General features: G+C 35.0%; 1 protein-coding gene across 1 annotated transcript in view; it reads left to right on the top strand.

Moving 5' to 3' along the window:
* Window positions 1-22,928, top strand: part of SNTG2 (syntrophin gamma 2) — a gene marked incomplete at both ends in the record, with an annotated part of 249,420 nt that overhangs the window by 215,348 nt on the left and 11,144 nt on the right. The window contains 3 exons of the mRNA XM_080342144.1: window positions 2,047-2,256; window positions 18,789-18,881; window positions 22,503-22,613. Coding sequence (XP_080198270.1) covers window positions 2,047-2,256; window positions 18,789-18,881; window positions 22,503-22,613 — 414 coding nt within the window. The remainder of the gene's footprint in view (window positions 1-2,046; window positions 2,257-18,788; window positions 18,882-22,502; window positions 22,614-22,928) is intronic.

Genomic DNA, 22,928 nt, shown 5'->3' with positions numbered 1-22,928 from the left:
GTGTGTATACATACTTGCATATAAATACACACTTGCATACACAAACATGCATATACAAATATGTGAATTAAAATTCATCACATACTAGCATATTCATGACACTTAGTGGTAAATATTTACTGGAACTGTTACTGAAAGCCTATATTTTTCAGGGGTGAGAATATTAGATGCATTTTTTAAAGCCATTTGTCTTAAAAAAAAAATTTATTTTCTTTTATTGCCTGGTGTTTTCACACATGACATTTTCACATACAAACTAAAAAATATTAATATAGTAGTCAATGAGCCAGGCTGAGCAGTACTGAGTCTTGAAACAGATGTAAGTGTAATATCTGTCACTCCCTGGCTGCTGAACACCAGATAATATATATGCAGGTATTTTTTTCAGATTCCTTTGCACCAGTCCAAAGGAGTATCATAAAATAACACTGAACTTCCTCAAGACGGTTCTCTCCTCAGGTAGCTCTAGGGCCATTTTTGATGACGAAGTGCTGCAAACCCTGGTGGCATTGTGTGGTGCTTCTGAGGTGCCCCACAAAACATCCATAGCTTAACAGACTACAACTGAGTAAATTATGTAAAGTTACATTTGCCAGCTTTGTGTTATTCACTAATTCACCCACACAAGCAAAATTTTCAATTTCCATCTGAGTATTTTGATCCTATGTGTGAATATGAGAGCAGTACGCAGAGAAGGGTTTGCTAGTGGACCATTTATTTTCTCTGCTTTTCATTACTAAAAAGTAGAACTTCACTGCTGTCCTGTGATGGCAGTTGTGTGTCCATCTAGAGCAGGAAGGACACAAGACTCAGAATATTTACTCATTTATTTTATATCTGTTGGAATGGTTTACGTTACATTTGGATGCTCAAAATCCAGTTGTCTGTTTTCATGTGCATGGAGTTTCAACAACAGCCTCGATAGGCTATGATAGACTATTAAGGGTTCTGTAAAAATAATTCTTAATCTTCATAAAGCTTATCCTGACTGCAAGATTCTGTGACTTGGGTGCCACTACAAAGCTGCATTCTGGTCTTTTCAAAGCCACCTATGTCCAGTTAAACGTAACTTGTTTTGCCTCAGATCTGCTTGACTAGGGTCAAATCTCCTAAACTGAACCTGGAATGCTAGAGAGAACTCTGCTTGCAGGTCACTTTAGAAAATAAAAATAATATTCTCTTTGCAAATTACTTTTTTTTGTTTTCTCAGTCTTTTTTGCCCTATGCCATCATAGAGAAATAGAGATAGGAAAAGGCTCTCTCTGATAAATAGAAATTGTAAAAATTCATAATTTGGAAATTCAGTCAGTGCAAGTACTCAGATGTATAACCAATGTCTTTTTTGTTTAATTTTCTTTTTCTCCATATTTATGCTAATCAGTGAAGTTTTGAAAGATTAGGGAAATTTCTTGGAATATTTTTTTTCATTTACAAAACATTCTGTCACAGGGATATTTTTTATTATGAAAGATTGATGTGAAGTTTTTCTTCTTCTTGTTGAAGGTGATGGTAGGATCTCACTTTACACTCCTTGTCTTTGCAGAGCAGCATTGGCAGCTATTAGGAGACATTTGAAAGCCCGCGTTGTCATTTCCAGAATAAGCCCTTGGGTCCTTGATAAATTACTGCATTCCTTGGTGTTTAGCATATTGGAACCCAATTAGAACATAGTTACATTCTCTTGTAAAGCTGGTACAGAGTTCTCAAATTACATTCAAACAAGCCAGAGATTTCCTTCCTTTTCACTGTAAACAATGTGTTGCTACAAACTCCTTTAAAATTATGTATGTATGTATTGCTTAGGTAACTTTGACAGTATTTAGGAGCAGCAGAAGTAGCTCAGATTACATGAAAGGGTAAAGTGAATAAGAAGCAAAGAGAGAAGTTGCCTTTGAAATTATTACTTAATTCTCAGAATGTTTCTTCAAGGTAAGTATTAACACAATGACATAACGTATCCAATACCCATCACTTACAGAAGACAATGTTGCTTTAACTGTTTGTTTTTGCTAGATGAAGAATCACATACTGAAACATGTCTTTCAGCTCTGGCTTGCTGATGATTGCTGGCTACAAGCAAACTTATATTTAGGTATTCATCAGCACTTTGAGCTTGAAGACCAGAGGCCATATTGTTTCAGTGTTATGGTTGGACATGGCAAGAGTCATTATTTCAATGTAGAGCTGGGCAGCGAGTTGGCAGTCTGGGAGAAATCATTCCAAAGAGCGATTTTCCTGGAAGTTCAAAGAACAGGGGTAAGTAATGAATCATTTAAATCCTGGAGACATTTCATTAGTAGAATAAATATGAAAAATGTTTAGATAATTTGGGTGTTTAATAATTGCATTGATGTGCTCCATGACTAAAGATCTGAGTAGACTTTAATATACTGGAAGTACACTTTACTACACTGGAAGCTTCTAAAAGTTTCATCTTTGCATCAATCATCTTTGTATGTCGATGACTATGTAATAACAGTCTGTGAGTGTGTTATGAAAGTTTGAAAATCAGAAGTTGACTTTGATCATAACAAACTGGAAATGAATACGTTTTACCCTTGGAAAACTATTTTTGTGGACATTCTTTAGTCCACCTTGAACATTTACTTTGGCAAAGCTTACTTTCCACTCACATAAGGTGAATTTGTTATGTTTTACATAACGATTCTGTTTTAAAAGAAGGAATATTTTCCTCTTACATTGTTAATTGTACATCAGGGTTGTTCTAGTTAAAACTGGAAGATTTTGAGCACGCAGCATTAAAGTGAGAGAGAAGTTTGTGATAGTATTAAATTCTCAAAATTAAAGAGCAGATTATCTCTTTCTACTGGCTAGTAAAGTTCTCTCAAGTCAATTATTTTCTCAGATCTGAGAGAGCACTTCCCATTAGGTGGATTTAAGTTTAAGATAGTTGGTATAAGTCTAAGATAGTAGGTATAGTTGTCTAATTGTGGGTGTCTATTGGCATTGTGGTGAAGGGAGTCCAGAGAATGATAGTGCTTAACCTAAACCAGATAATCTCTTCTAAAGGAGATATTTTGTGCTGTGAAAACAGACAAGAAAATTGATTTTGATTTAATTTGCAACTTAAAGCATCTCTGTACTGTTATATAAACAAATTATTTGCTGAGTATCTAAATTCATACTCCAAAGTGAGCTGGACCAGTGGTATGGGAATGGATGGATTAAAAGCATAGGCCTTGTCCAATTAAAAACATGTACACATTTTAGCACAAATGTAACCTTGATCTGGCGTGTTCAGGTTTGCAAGGATCTCCTAGAGCTGTTTACAATAGAGAGAGCACTGGATCACAGCATTGCGTTAGCACAGCCTGCAGGGAGCAGGAGTCCTAGCACAGGTGTTAACTGAACTCTTCTAAATTTCCAGATCTCTGGGATTCTAACAAGGTTTGCAGGTGCTTGCTTAGAACCCGTCCAATTGTCTCTTTGGACTGATGGGGTAACAAAAAAAGATTGTGTAACAGTGCTGCTGTTGCTTCTGGATTTCTGAGAAGGAATGCAGTTCTTCAGGAAATAATGGTTTCTTCCTGAAAGACTGCTGGGCATCAGTGAAGCATTAATAATGCATAACGACTATGCATAAAATATTTTCTTGCATTAACTCTTCAAGAAATTACGATTCAACAGTTTGACCAACCATTTGATTATCCTATTTATTATACATATAAAAAGCAGATAATATGTAATTAAAATTAAGTATAACAACTATAACAAGGGTGGAGATTAGCTGGTTCAGTTAGATTTCTGAAATATTTATTGTTAAATCTGAAAACTTGTTGTTCTTTTACATCCTAACAATCATAAAATTAAGGAACGTTTCTTTGCTTGTGAAATGAATTACTTTTGTCATTCGAATCCAACAATATTCTAGACTCATATCACAAAAAAAATACATTAATATTTTTTTCCAGCTGTGATTTAACCCATCTGAAACCTCCAGAAGCATTCAATTAAAATCCTGATCACAGTGCTTAAGTCTCCACATGTGTGTTCCCATATCTTAATTTTCTCTCACTTGGTTGCATACATTCAAGTTTGTCATAAACCACTGTGTCAGTAGGATGCAAAGTGCTGTGGTGATTCTCCATCAGTGAAAAAATCTTTTGACTCTCTTCTTTCTTCCTTCAAAACATAAATGCTGCTTTGAATGCCCTTCTTTTCAGAAGGATACCAAAAGCAGCATGAATGAGATGCAACTTAACATTGCATAGATTATTTCAAGCCATAGAAAAAGAACTGGCATTTAAGTATACAGAAAATTGAAGGTTGTCATCTGTAGATTGTCCATAAAAACTCTTTCTCTTGGAGAAGGACCTTAATTGCAGTTGGAAGTTTATTTTTATTCATAAAAGATTGGGCAAGATTCTTAGCAGGTGTTGAATTGCAGTGTGTCATTTCAGTCATTCTTATTTCAATGTGGCTTGATTCTCTTTACCATTTGGGGTTCATTAGGATCTTGCCTTTGACAGAGTTGTTAAACTCATTCTGTACATGTTCCTTATGTTTGGTGTTTCTTTAAGAAGAATTGTATTTCTGAGAATATTCTGTCCTTAGATAGGTTATGAAAAGAAATGCTACGGTGCAATGCAATGTTCAAAGGTACTTTAGGGTTTTATCTGCCCTAGTGTGATTTCTTCCTATATTTCTTCTGAAAATGACAACGGTGTTAAGTGACAGAAAGAATGCAATAAAGCAGGAAGAAATCCCCCTCACAGTATTGTTCCCCTTCCAGCTATCATAAAGCTATATTTCAAGGTGCAAATGCTTACAAAAAGGAGTCCACCAAGAAACTGCAAATTTAGTGGCCCCCATGAAATGAATCTATTTACAACTGGTGATAACAAGCGAATATGTTAAATCCATGTACTAGAAGTATCTGTATTTTCTTCCCAGAAAAAAATATTATAGGAGCTGATGGCTTAATTTGAACAGATGGGTCAACAAAAATGCAATAGAACTAGGGCAGGAATGCAGTTCAAAGGCAGAAGTGCAATTAAAAAGTATTTCCATGAGGCTGATAATAAAAGTCAGCATTGCAGTGAAGGAAGATAGGCCGTGAAGTCCTCTCAATCATAATTAGAAGTTCGATCTTCTCCTACAAATCCCAGCCAGCCTCTCTGTCTCACCTGGAACATCCTAAACAATGCAAGACCAATTGATAATGCTCAGATTAAGTAATTATTTTTTCCTTTTTTTTTTTTTTTGTAACTTTTTTACATTGTAGACAATCTTCAGAAATAAGGCCCCAGCACATTTTCTGGATCTTTTAATAGTTGTTTGACCCTTCAGGGTAGTGCTGTCATTACTGTGGGATTTTATTTCAGGTTTTTTTGAACCTTGTCTTTTTTAAGTTACTTTCTCAGTATTCTTCCCTCTCCTCAAAGTATTCTTTCCAAAGGAAATTATCGTGATTCATCTGAGTCTTGGATATTATTGTTAAATTAATGCAGAAACATCTCAGTAGGATTATTTGGATCTTCGGCATCTTCAGTCTTGTTCAACCCATAGAGAAAAATACTGCAATAGTATTTGGTAGTGGGCAAAGAGCGACATTAATACATTCCGCTGTCAGCTGTAGAAAAGTTGGACTGCTTTGGCATCTTGAAACTTGGTACTTGTCACATGGCTGGCAGAAGACAGGAGACGAATCTGCTTCACAAGATGGAAGAGCTCTCAGGAGACTGAAAAAAACATGCAGAGGGAAAGTCATCTACTGCAGTGTGTAAAATGCACACGGTTGGTGTCTGGTGAGGAGACATGGTTACATACTCTCCTCATTTATCTAGCAACTTTTAAACAGGCGAAAAAGTTTTCCGTTTGTGTTTCCAGCTGTGATGCAAATGCTGCAAGCTCTTTCAAATCTTTATGTACCTGAAAAACCTAATTTTATGATACTATTTACTTTACTTGGACAAAAACAAAACAAAACAAAAAACCCTGTTTAATATGAATTACTGCAAAAAATAGAATAGGTCTCCACTCAATCAGAACAGAAAAATCCAGAAGTTTTGCTGCATGGTTATTTTCTGTGCTTAAAGGTAAGTACTTCTAGTGAACTTCTTTCAATTTTGTTCTGTAACGCAATGACTAATCTTGACAGAAAAATAAACATTGGAAATAAACATATAATAAATATGTATATTTTTGAGGACAAGGATATGAATGTGTTGTGCAAAGAGAAATTTTAGGAGTAAAATTCATGTTCCTGGAATGATACAAATTCCTCCTGTGAGGAACACACATTAAAATAATAGAAAAAAAATCCATGTGATATGAACATTATTATGATTATTTGAAGTCCGAAACCTATTTATAATGAACATAAAGGTATGACACAATTATTCCATATTTTCTCTCTTTACATTTCCGTTAACATGTATCTGCTTCTGTGGATGTTTTATCTTTTTGTATACAGTTTAAAAATTTACTTATTTTCCTAAGAGTTAGCAAGGAACCATTTTCTATGGTGAGATTCTTGATGCTGAACATGTAAGCCAGACTGGCTCATTGTCACTCAGAACTGCTTGCTGATTATGTCTGCTCCTAGATAAATGCAAAAACAATTATTGGGAATAATGGTACATGCAAAACTGGAGCTTTCTTCATACAGGATTCCCATTTCATTTTTCTTTCCACAAATACTGTGGAGCTAAAACACGATGATTAAAATTCCTAGGGGAAAAAAAAAGAAACAATCATTAAAACAAATGGAGTTGATCATTTCCTCTTCTATTTCATTAAGCAATGATCAATTCCTTTTCAACATTGGTCTATCTGGCCAGTGACTGTCTTCATCTGTGAGCATAAGCAGTGTTCCACACTTATGAAAGGTAACAGACATGAGAGTAATATCTTACAGTATCCTTAGTTCACTGTCTTCCTGCTCCAGACTTTTACATTTCCCTCTCTACACTGTGTGTTCTTCACGATGATCTATATGAAATGCCTGAGGAGTCTACAACCACGTTATTGATGATTAAAAGAAAAAAAAACAAAACAATCACATAATTATTTTGAAGAAGTGATTTACACAATATCCTTTCTTCAGCTTTGTATCTCTTTCCCTTTTTGCTTGACGGACTATCTCTGATAAAGTGACTTGTCCTGGTTACTTTTTTATATCCTCTCTTCTGTTCATCTTTTCAAATATCATTGTAATACTTGTCATAGATTTTACCAGTTCATCAGTTTTAATTATTTTCTAAGCCATTCATAATATTCTCATCTGAGAAAGATGAAGTTGCTGTCCATGAAACATACATTATTTATAGTACAAATCCTTTCAGAATCCATACTGTTGACAGGTTTTGGTTTTCATCTCTTGTTCTTCTAAGATTTATGGTTCGAAAGCTTTCTTTTTAAAATTTATCCATGTAATGCTTCCCCTTTGTCCTTCCTTCACAGCTCAGGAAATAATCTATGCAATCTCATTCATACAACTGCTTGCTGTTTCTTCTGGACTGTTACTTAATTTTACATGCGTATTTCTGTTAAAAATTGCTCTGAAACGATTCATTGGAATTCAATGAAAACATAGAGAAGTGAAAAGATTCCTTCTAGCTGATTCAATAACTTTGCCAAGAAAGCAGTGTTTCCCTTTAAAAGCATTCAGTTGACTATATTATATAAAATACCAATATAGTAGTGACTGTATGCATACATACAACTTTCAGTAATTGGTTTCTGACATGAAAAGTAATGCTTATATTACAATTCACCTACTTGTTTCTGTGATGTGTAAAATCACTTATAACAATGAGAGGTCAAAAAGAAAGAACTGCGCAAAACTGCATTGACATTTTAAAAACCCTCATTTTCACCAAATTAAATTGAAAAGTAACTCCCATATTTTGAGCGGCTCCAGAAAGAGCCAAAAATTATGCATTTGTTTGGGCTTTTGTTCTCAGTCCACTAGAGATAACAATGGACTCATGATTTCAAGATTAGGAGCCAACTGGAGCCAACAATTCCTTTACATAAAAGTTCAAATGACTTCTAAACTATTTTTTGCCACTGAACACCAATGCATATTTTAGAAATGTTCCTTTATAGATGGTTAAAGTTGAGTGTTCAACAAGCCCCTGAAAACACGAGCAGTGATGTATGCTGGACAGTGATGTGTAATCCTTGCAATCCAACTGTATGACGGCCAAACTGTAATGAAGTGATTTTTTAGTGTGAACGGTACAAGTCCAATTGAAGAGTTTGGATTTAGAGAAAACTGAAGACAAGGGCTTGTGATGTTTGGATCCAGGCAGCCTGAAAGAAGTTTAGTTCCTGGGTCTCCTTCAAGGAACATTACAAAAAAAGCTATTTTCTAGTCATTCTCCAGTGATGTTTTGAATTGATCCTATTACAACTCAAGTTAGATGTAATTAGAATAGAACTTGAAGACTCTGTCCCCACTGGGACTTATGCAAGATTAGGTATCTTTCGACTCAGCTTTCTATCACAGCTAACCCAACTCTTCCAACTACCCAGTTTCTGAGATGCTGAAAAGACTTTGGCTGTCTCAGGAACTCTGTGGTCAAAACAAACACACTCATTGTTTCTAGGCATCATTGGAAATTAAGTGGCGCTTGAGAAACGGTAGTCTAAATCACCCTCTGTGATGGAGCAAAATAATTCCACCTAAATAAACAAAATCTAGCAGAAATTTGGCACTCTGAATAAGAAGTAATTGTCTTTTTTAGCTTATGAATTGCTTATGAAGGGGTGTGGTTAGTAGATCAAGAGAGGATCTCCTCCCCCTCTGCTCTGCCCTGGTGACACCACATCTAGAATATTGTGTCCAGTTCTGGGCCCCTCAGTTCCAGAAGGACAGGGAACTGCTGGAGAGAGTCCAGCACAGGGCAACAAAGATGATTAAGGGAGTGGAACATCTCCCTTATGAGGAAAGGCTGAGGGAGCTGGGGCTCTTTAGTTTGGAGGACACTGAGGGGTGACCTCCTTAATGTTCATAAATATGTAAAGGTTGAGTATCACAAGGATGGAGCCAGGCTCTTCTCAGCGACGAACAATAATAGGACAAGGGGCAATGAGCACAAACTGTAATACAAGATATTCCACTTAAATATGAGAGGAAACTTCTTCTCAGTGGGGGTCACAGAGCACTGGAATAGGCTGCCCAGGTGGGTTGTGGAGTCTCCTACTCTGGAGACATTCATAATCCTCCTGGACACATTCCTGTGTAACCTCATCTAGGTGTTCCTGCTCCGGTACGGGGATTGGACTAGATGATCTTTTGAGGTCCCTTCCAGTTGCTAACATTCTGTGATTCTGTAATTCTTCATGCTAAACTGAGAGGATGAGTAAAGCAGGATTGGTTGATCACAGTGTAATCCTTATGAGCTCCAAATAATATGTTTAAAATGCGAAAATGTTAAATACAGTTGCCAATCCTATCTGAATTTTATATTCTGTGATGATAACAAAGCATATATGAAATAGAATTATATATAGGAATCCCTTTAAGAATGGAAACACCACCATATGCTAATTTCTGAACTCATTTCTAAAACAAACAAATAAGCAAAGTGAATATCCTCCTTAAATTTAGGTGAGGTACTAAATAGCACCTAGATTAGGTTAGATTTATAGAGTCATTAAAAAATACTTAGCAGTTTGTTACCAGAAGCACTCCGTTTAATTACAAATTAAGTTTTAGATTGTTTTCATTATGTACAGAAAGCTTATTACAATTCCAATTTAACTGGTCATCTTTAGAAATACTATCAAATTCTAATTGATTTTCACAGTGATGAAAGAAAACTACCATTCTCCAACACAAAGAAAGATGCTGAGAACCATACAGGTGAATTGTAAATGCATTTGTAAAAATGAATAATTCAACAATTCAGATAACAGGCGAGAATTAATACCCCTGTTATAGTTTTTAAAAAGCAAGAGAATATATCAATTTATGAGGCAATTGAACAAAATCTTTTTTACATTTTCTGCATTTTAACATTATCAATATAAAATGCTGATTTTCAGGAAGTCACACCAATATTTCTAAAAATAGTACTATATTCTTAAAATTATAAGTTGTTCATATTGAACAGGTAAATCTAAAGACTTATGTATATACCCTTTAATGTATTTATATTTATTTATAAATCCAAATATTTAGATAACAACTATGTCATGTGAGACTAGTTTTGGTATTATTTTCCAGAGTATTCCATAGATTTGACTAAGGGTGAACCTGTTAAAGCTTCAAAAGGTTACTCTCATGGATTTTCAACTTTGTAGAGTAATATTACCTTTGAATTTTGATACTATGTTTTCAAAAGCTGGTGTTCCCTATTGTTTGCTTGCAATTCCTTTATAAGAATCAGACAGAAAAACAAAATCCCAGCCCAAGCATCATTGATTCAGAACTGAATTTTGTACTCAGGAATGTCTCTTGTTGGTATTTCTAATTTAAATCCCTTTTCAGCTGCAAAATTGCAGAATTTGTAGTTCACCAGAAAAGAAACCTTGATTATATGACAAACTGTATCAAAAACAAGTCAGTCTCTTTGCTGAAGTAAACCATTAGAGTTCCACTAAGATGAGTGGTGCCAGCCTGATTACTGTGATTGTTACAGAGAGTCTACCTCAGGTACGTGAAAATACACTTGAGACAATCTACAGGTAGGAAACTCTTAAACATTTAAGTCACTGTTATATCTCACTTTTCTTATGGAAAAATGAGCTGTTGCTCAGGCACAGAGATGAAGAAGCACAATCTCTTCCTGACGTAAGCCAAGGCCAAAAAATGCACTTGGAAGTGTCACTGCTAGAGGGTGACACTGATGGGCTGCTGGCCTTTTGTTTTGTCCTCCTGCCTCCATTTCTCTCACTGCCATTTCCTACAATCAATGTAAGCCACAGTCTGCCTGTTCAGCAAAGGAAGTAGCAAGTCTTTTTTCTTCTGTCAGATTTACATTACCCATAGGTTCATATCCCAGAGGGACTGCTGTGGCCGTAAGCGGGCATCCATAACTGCAGTATATGTTCATCTTGCCAAGCAATAGCTAAACCCACAACAGTTCAGGAGAAATTAGTTAACCTATCAGCCTTCTTATAGGAACACAGTCCCCTACAGAGAATCATTTGCTTCAGGCCACATGTGTGTGTAGTCCTCTCTGGGATAGTGGTTTACTGTTCAATCCCAGTTATGCTGAAGTTTTTTGAAAAGGCAGCCTGTCCAGTGAGCTGCTGTAATGTCGCAAGTTCTGCAAATTACAGAATCACAGAATGGTTGGGGTTGGAGGGACCTCTGGAGATCATTTCGTCCAACCCACCTGCTAAAGCAGGTTCACCAGAGCAGATCACACAGGAATATGTCCAGGTGGATTTTGAATGTCTCCAGAGAAGGAGACTCCACAACCTCTCTGGGCAGCCTGTTCCAGTGCTCTGGCACCCTCAAAGTAAAGAAGATTTTCACCATATTCAGATGGAATGTCCTGTGCTTCAGCCTGTGCCCATTGCCCCTCATCCTATCATTGGGCACCACTGAAAGGATTCTGGTCCCATCCTCTTGAAATTACAAATAGATTAGATCGGATAGATATTTATTTCAGTTAGAACAGCTGTAGTGTGGCAGGAATTTCAGTTACAAGTGTGGCTCAGATTGTAACAGATGTCCTGAAGGCAAAAGTTGCAAGCATAGCAGTATCCTGAGAAAACCAGCATTTAAAACATGAGCATATTAAGCATGGGTGTTATTTTCTAAAGCACTAAGCACTGAGCTACCACTTCATCCACTGAAATCAATAGAAGCTTTCTTCGAAGTTTGATGAAAGTATAATGACCTATTATTTGAGTCCTCTGAAGCATCTTAATTTTAGTACCAGTGCATCCCTTGCATATGTATATACTGAACCACAGATGTGTGTCAATGTTTAAAAAAACCCAACTATAATGTCGTCTTGAAATAATCGGATTATAGCACTGTCTTTTGCAAGATAATGTACTTTTTTATGCTAATACTCAGTCAAGTGTGTAATAAAGAGTCATTTTAGGTTGTTAGATGCCATTCCTTTGATTGCAGCAACTGCAGATTGTGAAGGAATTTACAGGAATTTGTTTCAGTAAGGTGGTTTTAATTGTATCTATCCATAACTATCACAGTTCTGTAATGTTTTAATTGTGATATGGTAAATTCATTAAAGGTATGGCCAAATGGGTGAATCTGCTGCATTTTTTAAGTAAAGGTGATATTCATTTGCTCACTCTCACAAAAATTATTTCACTGATCCTTTTGCACAGTTTTCTGGAACAAAAATATACCTGAGCTTCGGAAGTCTGTTCACAGAATCACAGAATGTTAGGGATTGGAAGGCACCTCAAAAGATCATCTAGTCCAATCCCCCAACCCCCTGTTCTGGATGAAATTTCTGAAAACTCTCATGCTCTTGATGAATGTCAAATTTCATTGTCATTTTCTCATATACTGTACATTTCTACATATACTGTAAATCATATGGATTTACAGTAAAAATGCTTTCAATGTACTTTATGTCTTCTGAAAGCTTTTTTTAAAAAAAGTTGATATATAACATAAAATATTTTATCCTAAAATAACAATCAAAATTTTAAAATATAAGAAAACCCAAATACATGCATTTTAATTCAACTATTTTGGAATTTCAAAGAGTTTAAAAAGCACTTCTGTTTAGCAAAAGTAATTCTACGTAGAAAGACTTGAAGATTTTGCAGACTGTCTTCAGAATTAAGGGGTTTAATTTTGTATGCCTCCTAGGATACTCTCTGTGGGCTGAGATATGTTTCTCAGTACAACCATAACAACTCCCGTTGCTCTTATTGTCATCTCCACGTCCAACTTGGAAATTTTTTTTATGGTAAAAATTGAATTTTTGAAAAGGCTCACCCTTGACTTAGCCAGTCTCATATTAAGGCTTCTACTAAACTCTGTGTTTTGGTAAATACATTGGATGCATAAGAAACCTTACTCCTGTCACTCCTGTGTGCTTTAATAGCTTGTAAAAAGCTGCTGTATAAATTCTTAATGTAGGGATCTGTGTTCCAAACTGTCTGCTGCTGGTACAAGTTTTTTCCTTACCCTCACTGTGTGTTAAATGCTGTTGCGCATTATTTTATTTCTAATGCATAATAAAAGAGCACATGATTTAGGTCCTTCTCTGTTTCAGGCATTTAAGTTCTTCTGTCGTGTCCTGCAAACTTCTTTCAATTTTTTAAAGATGCCCACAGTGACAGACTAAAAAAAATGTGAAATATAATATGCATTGGGATTTGGTCTCAGAAATAAGAAGAAACAACTATCAATGATATTTGGATGATACTCAGATTTTATCAGTTCAAGTTGGCAACCATGGAGTCTTCTGTTAATATAATTGAAACATTGACCCGTAATTGATTTCTACAGAAAACTCTTACAATTAAATTCAATTATTAAGTTAATCTGCAGAATAACAAACAAATGGCTTCATATACATTTAGCTCATTAGAATTCTGCTCTCCTCCTCATCTGTATACAATTCACTTTCATAAGTCTTTATGAGATTGTGGACTTTTTTGAAAAGTCAACTCCTTTAATAGTGAAAAGTGCTCAGTTTGGATATTTCTGGTTGTTCTGATGGAGATTTTTAGTCACTTAATTTTGTTCTGCATATGGCTAAGCTTTCATTTTTATGTTTTTTAGATTAAATCACAAAAGACATATCTTGAATAGCTCAAAAGAGCTTTGCCACTAACTTCAATAGGTGTTGGGGTCATCACTAAATGAAACATGCTAAATGCATGCACTGTTGTTTTTCACTTGTATCTATGTTCATCGGTTGTTAACTATACAAAAGGAAAAGTACAAGAACCAGATGATCATGGCCATTTTATAATAGATGAAGTTGGTACTGTTTTTGCTGAACAAATAAAACTGTATTCTCATCAATTGTGCTATTTTGCATGTAAAAAGGATGACTTGACTCTGGAAAACAATATTCCAAAGTCAAAATTTTCTTAAGATTTTAGCATTTAGTATATTGATGGCATATTCTTTACATGCAGAGACACAGCACCTATTTTAGCCTAAAATGAATAAACAAATAATATTAATACAGTGTGCAACATACATACTGTATGCATATGGATATGGTTCTTGCCCCAATGCTTTGCTATCTGAATGTTTTTACAATTTATCTTTTGAAAGTATGTGTTGAATTCTGTAACATGAGTATACTGAGAAGTAATGTGTGTGTTCCCACTTGAGTTGAATAAATCTTTACAGCCAATCTTAGAGCAATTCTATGTATAAATGTATAAAGGAGTCGACAGGGTAGAAGGGGAAATGTGTAGTTTAAACAGTAAAGTGTAATGGTATTGCCTGCTTTCTAGTTGCTTTTTGGAAGATAAACAAGCAAAATCATGTGTGTGCCAAATTTGTATTGACGTAGAATAGAAGGCGGATATTTATTTCTGTAAACACTAGAAATTCCTGCTCAGAAGAACATAGCTGAGCCCAGAATGAATTAATGTATTTTATATAAATGCTGTTGTTAAAGCAGAAGTGAGGTTTTTCTTCATGTAAGACAATAATTGACCACAATGTAGGCAGGTATCAGCTGAATTTTTGAAACTGTAAGCTTGATGAGGCATTAGGAACAACAGCACTAGAGTTATAAAACTAAACTCCATTAAAAGGAATAGGCAGTGTGTCATCTTTCTGTGTTGCCCTTACATGAACAACATCACCAAATCTCATTTATTTCTCAGAAACATTATTTACCAAGGAAGTAAAAGAAATCTTAGGAAAAGGAATATTGACTGAAAAGGTTGGTAACTGACCAACCTGATTCTTTAAAAATGATATAAAATGATATTTTTTTACTATGAAGCTTTGTTGATGATCTCAGAATTAAACATCTCAACTGGCAGGTATTATTAGTAATCATAATTTTAAAGAATTTTACTAAAAAACATAAACTAGTGGAACCCCTATTTCTTAGACAGAATTCAATCCTACATCAGAGTAATGTTAAAAGATTATCTTGAAAAAAATCCATAGGTACTACGTTGGACACCTATGACAGGACTTAGGCAAATTTAGGCCCCCCAGCTAAAGCATTTCAATAGGTTTATATTCCAGTAATCACAAAAATCTATTGCATGTCCAGATTTATTTAGAAGCTTTTGAACTGCACATTCCCTAAAGCAACCAGACTTGTTATGGCTTCAACCTACACAGGAGAACTACACGTCTCTGTCAAAATCAGAAGGGTACTCACTCTCCATGACACCTCCAGCTCCTAGATGCCAGCCCTCTTGTCCCACCATTTAGCTTCCAAAACTCTCTTTTTCCTAATTCTCTGCCCTACCCAGCCTTCCTGCTCCCTTCCAGGAACTGAGAATCCCCTGTAGTTTGTGCACAGACAAGAGTTCGCCTTTGTATCAGCAATTTGCTGAGGAGAGACAAATTTTGTTAGCAAGAAGGAAAAAGCCATGGCCTGCTTTTAACCTTCCCCTTCTGCTTTTGGAGCAAAGAGGATTGCTCACTCTCACACGAGCTACAGCAATGAGTACATGTGCTAGGACTGCTCAAGACTGGTATTGCCAAGATGTGAGATAATTAGTGCATAGGTATATTAGCCTTGTGTGATAACTGTCTACATTTATAGTGCAGTGCTAGCACAATAGTGTCAGGTTGACCACCACAAGTGTGCCTGAAGAAGCAGCTGGCACATCCAATGGTTCTGCAGAACAGCTGCAATGAAACCTGCCAGGGGAAGGGCAGGAGCTCCAGGATCCTGAAACAGTCTGCTAATCAAGGAAGATAGATCAAAGCTGAATTATTTCTGGGAAGTCTCTACATCTATGGGAAAGATAGTGAGTGTATATGTGTAGTCATTGTAACTATTAAGCCCTCTCAAGATCTGGGAGGATAGTCACCGATGTCAAAGACAGACCAGTGCCACACTTCTGAGTAGGAACAGGAGGTGTAATAGGTTCCTTCTATGAATGAGTCAGAAACACTGTTCTTCCCCTATTTGGACAGTCTTGATAGCAACTTAATTATCTTTTCATGAGTTAAAGGTATATGCATTGAGATACTGATACCTGAACAAATACATAGATAAGAGTTTTGTAATTGTCTTTTACTACAAATAATTATTCTACAGGTCATTTCACCATTGCTTGGAAAACAAACAATTGATATAGGAGGTATATTACAATTTTCTGAGTGGTTGTAGTTCAGGCATAAGACCTTTTAACAGCTAAATTTGTAATACTTTGACTAAAGAATCTCATCAGGCTTAAACTTTCAGTCTACATCCCCATAATGTTCAGAATCACAAAGTTTCAAACTGGAAAAACCTTTACATCTTGTCTGGAGAAGAACAAGCCAAAGATGGTCACTATACCACATTTTTTAACATTTTGAATCTTCATATGTGTATGAGCTATGTAAATTAGTGTGACTATTAGGAAATAGCTGTATGATCGGAAAATAGCTTAATGCACATCTTAAGGCTGATAACCTTGTAGATTCTCACCTTCCTCTGCTTTTGTGATAAGCTACTAGTAGACCTAAGCATGGGAAAATTTCATTACCAATTGGTAAAGAAGATTTTTTAATAACTTTTTCATCTCTGTTGCTTAAACAGTGACTTCTCAAGCTGGCTAATATACAGTGCTGTTTGCTTTTCTGCAAAATTCACTACAAGACAGCTACACCTATATTTCTTATATTAAACTTCTATGTAAAAATTGTTGTAGATAACCAAGGGTGATCACACAATTACAAGTGTACAGGAAACTTATTCCAAAGGCAAGAACGAAAAGGAGGAGTGCTCTGTATTAGTGTTATTGAGTGGAGATAGGGATCCTTATCCCAGAGCTTGGAATCTGCTCGAAGTCATTGAGCAAATGCCATAGGCAGGCTTTTGAATTTATACAGCAAAACCCAAACTAATTCTGTTGTAAAGAAAAAGCTCTGTCTATAGTGTTTAGCACAGTGAAAATGCAATATAATCTGTTTGTCTCTGGTATTTGTCTGCAAATAATTTCCAAATCAGTTGCACTATTTGCAAATATTTAATGTTTGTAAAGTACATCAGGCTAATTATTTGTGAATAGTTCATTTTACTATTCATCATTTCTGGCTGAGCAACTACGTGCTTACCAATTAGGGGACTCTAATTTAGTATGTTTTAAAAATTGCTTTACTGAATCAGAGCTCAGTTAGTGTAACTTTTTAATTGGAAAATAATGGAGAATAAGTTATGATTGGTGCTTAACAACACCGTATAATTACTGAATAAAATGCAGGGATATTTAAATGTCATTTTAATTGAGTAGCACTCACTGAAATCTTTTAAAATGCCAAATAATATGATCTTTGAACACCAACAAGTAAAATAATTTATTCAGAAATAATATACATCTCTCTCATTGTTGAACTGATTATACTATTGTGCACTAATAAATTAATTTCATTCCCAGCCTTTTCAAAATCCTCTATAAATTTCATATCTTTAACTCAGAAATGGTTATTTTAGTATAACTCTAAACATTCTTCTTAATAGTGGAATGAGGAAAGCTTTACAATTACTACATACAAAAGTTTTAGATTGTACTAAAAATCTTGAAGGAAAGATTACAAGGACAGTTTTCAACTTCAGCAAGTTTATTAATGCTTTCAATCTCCTCTAGGATATTCTTATGTTAAAACTATTTTTTTTTAATTTAAAGAAACTATTCAGATACAAAAATTACATGGAAACAAATATCTAAGCATGAGGCAACGTGGGATTTGTGAAATGTCAATGAGAGCAATGTAATGCTCCCTTGGCAGGAAAAAAAATAAAATAAAATAAAATATATCATAAAGCCCAAGGGTTTCATTTTTAAAATGTCTGGTAAGGTGAGGTGAGGAAAGCTGGAGACAGGATCTGATCTCTACTCCTGCTGAAGGCAACATGCTTTTTGCCATTAACTACAAATGGTGAATGTTGTCAGGTTGTTTCATTTCGCATCAGCAGCAGAAGCTTTTTCATCTTCTTTCAGAATCCATCATATACCCAAGTTAGCTAGCCTTAAAAACACATTTAAAGAAGAATGTTAATTGAATTTTGCTATAAAGCTTATTCAGAAGTTTAAACAGAACTTACGGGTTTTGTTAATAAAACAGGCTTTCTCTTTCTAACCTGAAAGATGATCAAAGAATTGATGTGTATATGTAACACTGTCTGCAAGTATTAATGCTAACTAATGAGTGAGAGTTATTAGTTATTAAATTACAGTAACTAACATTAACATAGTGCTGCTCTGGCACATCACCCAAGTTTATGAAAGAAAAAATGTTGAAAAAAAAAAAGTCTACAAAGTTTAAATGAGATGGAGAGGTCAAGCAGACAGATAGCTTTTTTCATTTGCTCGAAATGATGCCAGAAGTCATTAATAGGTCAGGTCTAAGCAGTTTTACAGAAGCTTTGAAATGGTCAGATTTGTCTTTGTTTGTTCTGTGTTACATTTTGGATGGGAGGGTTTCCAAGAATATGGTATTTATTTTCTGGAAGAGTGACTTGGAACATAGAAGACCTTCACTTAACGTCTACCCGACAGATCTGCTACTGACCTACGTTCAGAAGTTTTTGACAATTTTAGAATGTAATAATATAAAGCAGTACCAGTGTTGCCAACTGAATGTCTTCCCACACACAAAAATGCATAAAATATTATTTTTATATGATAAATGATGATGATACTTGTTCTCTCAAAAATCACGTTTTTTTTTTTTCCAGTCTAAAACATACATGTGCAGTTGGCAAGGGGATACCCTGTGTTTCACAGTCGACTTCGCTCTGGGATTTACCTGTTTTGACAGTAAAACAAAGGTAAGAGGAAAAAGAAAATAAAACATAGCTTTGGTGGGTTTTTACTCTTACTGCCTTTGTCATTAACCATAGTTTTTTATGTTAATCGGTATTGGTAATTTTTATGTGGATGTTGAGTATTTCTTCCTCAAACATACTGTACTTTTTATTTATACACCACTACTGAAATGTAGTCATTTGGGGCCTAGAAAGGGACAATTATATTTGTACCTTAGCATATAAAGATACATTTTGGAGAAAGATATAAAAAGAAGTAATTTCCTTTTCAAGTAATAAAAGAACTTGGTTTCTTAGTAAAGAAGAAATGCCAAGATTTTTAAAAGATCACTAGTCATGAAAAAAATTGATTATCCCCCATTCTATTTGTTTTGAAGCTATGGATATAAAATAGGATTAATTATTCTTCCATCGTAAGAAATTTAGGCCATGTCTAAAATAAGCAGAACAAGGGCAAATGCATTTCAAAGTCATAATCTATAAGATTAAATTCACTTATTTTGCAAAACAGAGTGGCTATATATAAAGTGCCTACAGGGGACAGATTATGATAGATGCCAACTTCCAAGCTCTCTCCATAATTTTACTATTTTATATATAATTCAAAGTGATACTCTAATTTAAATTATTCTAAATTGTTTTATACATTTATTTACCAGTAGAAGTAAACATACATTAAAAAAATATTTCCACCTTAATAGACCTGTACAGGAGAAAGTCTGTCCTCTGAAATACGAAGCTCCAAACTGAAAGGATTTTTTAATTATATATTATATTACAGAACTTCAGTCAGTCATCCTGAGTTAAGCGGAAACGTGCTGCATTTTGAAATACTGACACAGGATCTAGTTTTAGTGTGTTAGTATTTTGGTGAGTTTAGGCCAAAAGGCACAAATCTTTGTGCAGAGAAATGATGATCAAGATCACTGTTATTTGAAAATTTAGACTAACTGCATTAAGTGTACTATCCTACAAGGTGGTATAAAATTTCAGGAAATATGTTTGCATAGCTTCTCTCAGATGACATTGTGTTCTGAAACTGCGCTTTTTGCACAACTGTACACACTCTGTATGTAGCCACAACTTACCTATAGACACCATTCTCATTAAATTAGGCTATATAAAATGTTTCTTTTAAATGTGAAGATTGATTTGGTATACTCACACCTTTAAATTTATAAACTTCTCTATTGATGCTGCTTTTTACAAGATTGGAAAATGAGCCCTAATTAAAATCCTGTTCCCACTGCATTCAATACAACCAAAATACTACTTTTAAAGGGGATAGGACTTTAAGCCACAGTACCTACATTCAGTATTGACGAGGAGAAGAATTTAGATGAACCTTTGTTTCTTACCTAGGGAGAAACAGAGAATAATGTCAGATAGATTGATTCTGTTGTTAAACTATAAAAATTCTGGAGAGCTCAAGACGTTTATTGTTCATCTATGTGAGAGATGGTGATGTCCTCTGCATCCTCAAGCCTGAGTAAGGCAGTAATGGGTGGCTTCCACAGTTCATCTTACTTCCATAATTGTCAGTTGGAGCTGACTGTGTTGCCCAACACTGCTAGATTTTTCAAAACCTTTCCTACCAACACTGAATAGATTGTTGAAGTGGTCAAAGCAATTAACAGTTCACTAGGGATGCAGCAATTTTTTCTTGAGGATAATGAATTTCAAATTAAAGTCACCTACTCATGCAAAGAATGGCCCTACACCACAACAGGTGTTCATACAGGCTTTTTGAAGTGAAGGCCATTCTCCCCTCTGCCCTGGGACTCTAAGCCAGTATCTCAAATTTTTGTTCATGTAGTCATTAAAAAATGTTCTTCATTACAGTCTGTAAAAAAATATATAAAGGGCCTTTCTTTTACAAATGACAAAATAAAAAGGGCAAGAACTTTTGCTTAGGAGTTTAAATGTATTTAAGGGAGCTCTCCTAGAACTGTTTTGGGGGAATTCTTAAACTTATTTGAAAGAATTACTTCATTTCATATATGTTCTGTTCCAGTGTCATCACGGGCTTAACTCATGCAGTGTTTACTATTTTGGGCCCATTACAGACAAATTCTTGTGGCCTGCAGTTGCTTTCTATCCTATCATAGAGATTTTTTTTAACTTGTTGGCTTGATTGGTTCATCTTCTGTATCATGTGTCTCCAGTCACTCATCCAAGATAAAGGGATCCCAAAGAGTGCATTTTCTTCCACCTTCCAGAGCCATCTACTTCTTTTCCACTCAGTGTCAACTGTTGAGAGAGATTATGACTCCAGCAGTGCCTATTATTGCTGAATTGTTCCTAAGTTCTTGTTTCATCTTCACCCTAGGAGTTACGTTATGTAGTGAACATTCATCTATCCTATTTAGATCCAAAGTCATTTAATACTTTTCAGGTGGTTTAATTAGGCCCTCTGGACCCAGTTAAAATCTTTTCATGAATTTGAAGTTTGAGCACCATCACAATGCTATAGCATAGTTGGGGTTTTCTTCATCTGTTGTATTTATCTAAGTCAATGATGTTTATGTCTGCAGGGAACCAGGAGATGGAATCAGGATTTTTGTGCCTTCTATAAACACTTTTTTATTTATATGACATTCCCTTTCAAACGATGAGTAGGGTTCTGAAGACTGGTAGTGCTGGTCTACATGAAGAAGCTATTTTGCAATAAGGCATATTGGAAAATGGAACATAGCAAACTTTTCTGTGTGTGCTTATGAAATAGCCATAAAAGTATTCAAATTGGGTTTCCTCAGCAGTGTCCAGGGACACATTTCAACATGTGTACAGAATTTTCATTAAGGTTATAGGGATTAAGGAAACAAAAGTAGGAAGTCTGGATGCATGTTGTTACTTTGTGGGTTTTTATTTTGTATATATTTATTTATTTTATATACATTTTCAGGCCATTAATACAATACATTCAAATAAATACAGAAAAATAATTTCCCAATATTTGTTTTTAAAAAGTATCTCCATAAATACTAAAACATACCTGTCAGTCTAGGATTTGCTGACAGTCATAACATGCTAAGCATAAACCTGTAGGACAACAAGAAGCCTAGAACTGTCTAATGTGGGGATTATTTTTTGTGGTTTGTGAGACTACGTTCAATAATACATTTCTGCATTTCTGTATCTTATTTTCTCTGAGGATTTCTAACCACGTTACACACATCAGTAAATTTAGCTTTGCAACATCTGTGTAAGACATTATTATCTACATTATGCAAATGAGCCAGCTGAAATATGAATGATCAGGATAGGTTATAGAATTGTGTTCATAGTGAAACCGATACAAGCATCCTCATGGATCTTTCTAGAATTAAACTTTTACCCTGGAGTTTGGTATTTCCTACACAACTGAAACATTTACATTTCAGATAATTTCTAGATGATTGTTTAGTTGGTGAACATAATATTGTGATACAGAGCTGTTGATTGTATTTGTTCTGCAACCAGCCTGCTATCATGCACTATGTTTACTGCCCTAATGCTTTATCTTAATACATAAAAATCGACCATAGAATCATAGAATCATTTAGGTTGGAAAGGACCTTTAAGATCATCAACCTGTCATTCTAGGTAAGAGTGTGTAACAGAGTCCTTAATCTTTGCCTTTAGAATGTTCTGTGGAGGTTTAAATTCTCTCAGCTCAAAGGCTCTTCAGATGATGGGAAAACAAGAGTAAAGCTGCTTTTTCAGAATCTGGACACCAAACAAATTGAGACAAAGGTAAGAAACATCCTCTTTCTCAGTTTAGTGAAAATAGGAATGGAATTACTATCAAAGCATCAAAAAATTATTACTGCACATGCATATGGTGAACTCCACATTGCAGTTTTTCTTTTTTTCCTCTTCTCTAGAAATTCCACAATAAATGGAAGTGATGGAGTATCTATAGAGTTATTACACTATTTGGACAAGCCTGTTACTGATTTGTATTATGATGGTGTTTTACTGTAAAGTTGTTTAGTCAACCTATAATAAATATAATATCTAATAATATCTAATATCTTAAAATTATGTAACATTTATTATATTTAAAAG

Source organism: Nesoenas mayeri (genome assembly GCF_963082525.1).
Source record: "Nesoenas mayeri genome assembly, chromosome: 3".
NCBI lineage: Eukaryota > Metazoa > Chordata > Aves > Columbiformes > Columbidae > Nesoenas > Nesoenas mayeri.
This window is presented reverse-complemented; position numbering and strand designations above follow the sequence as displayed.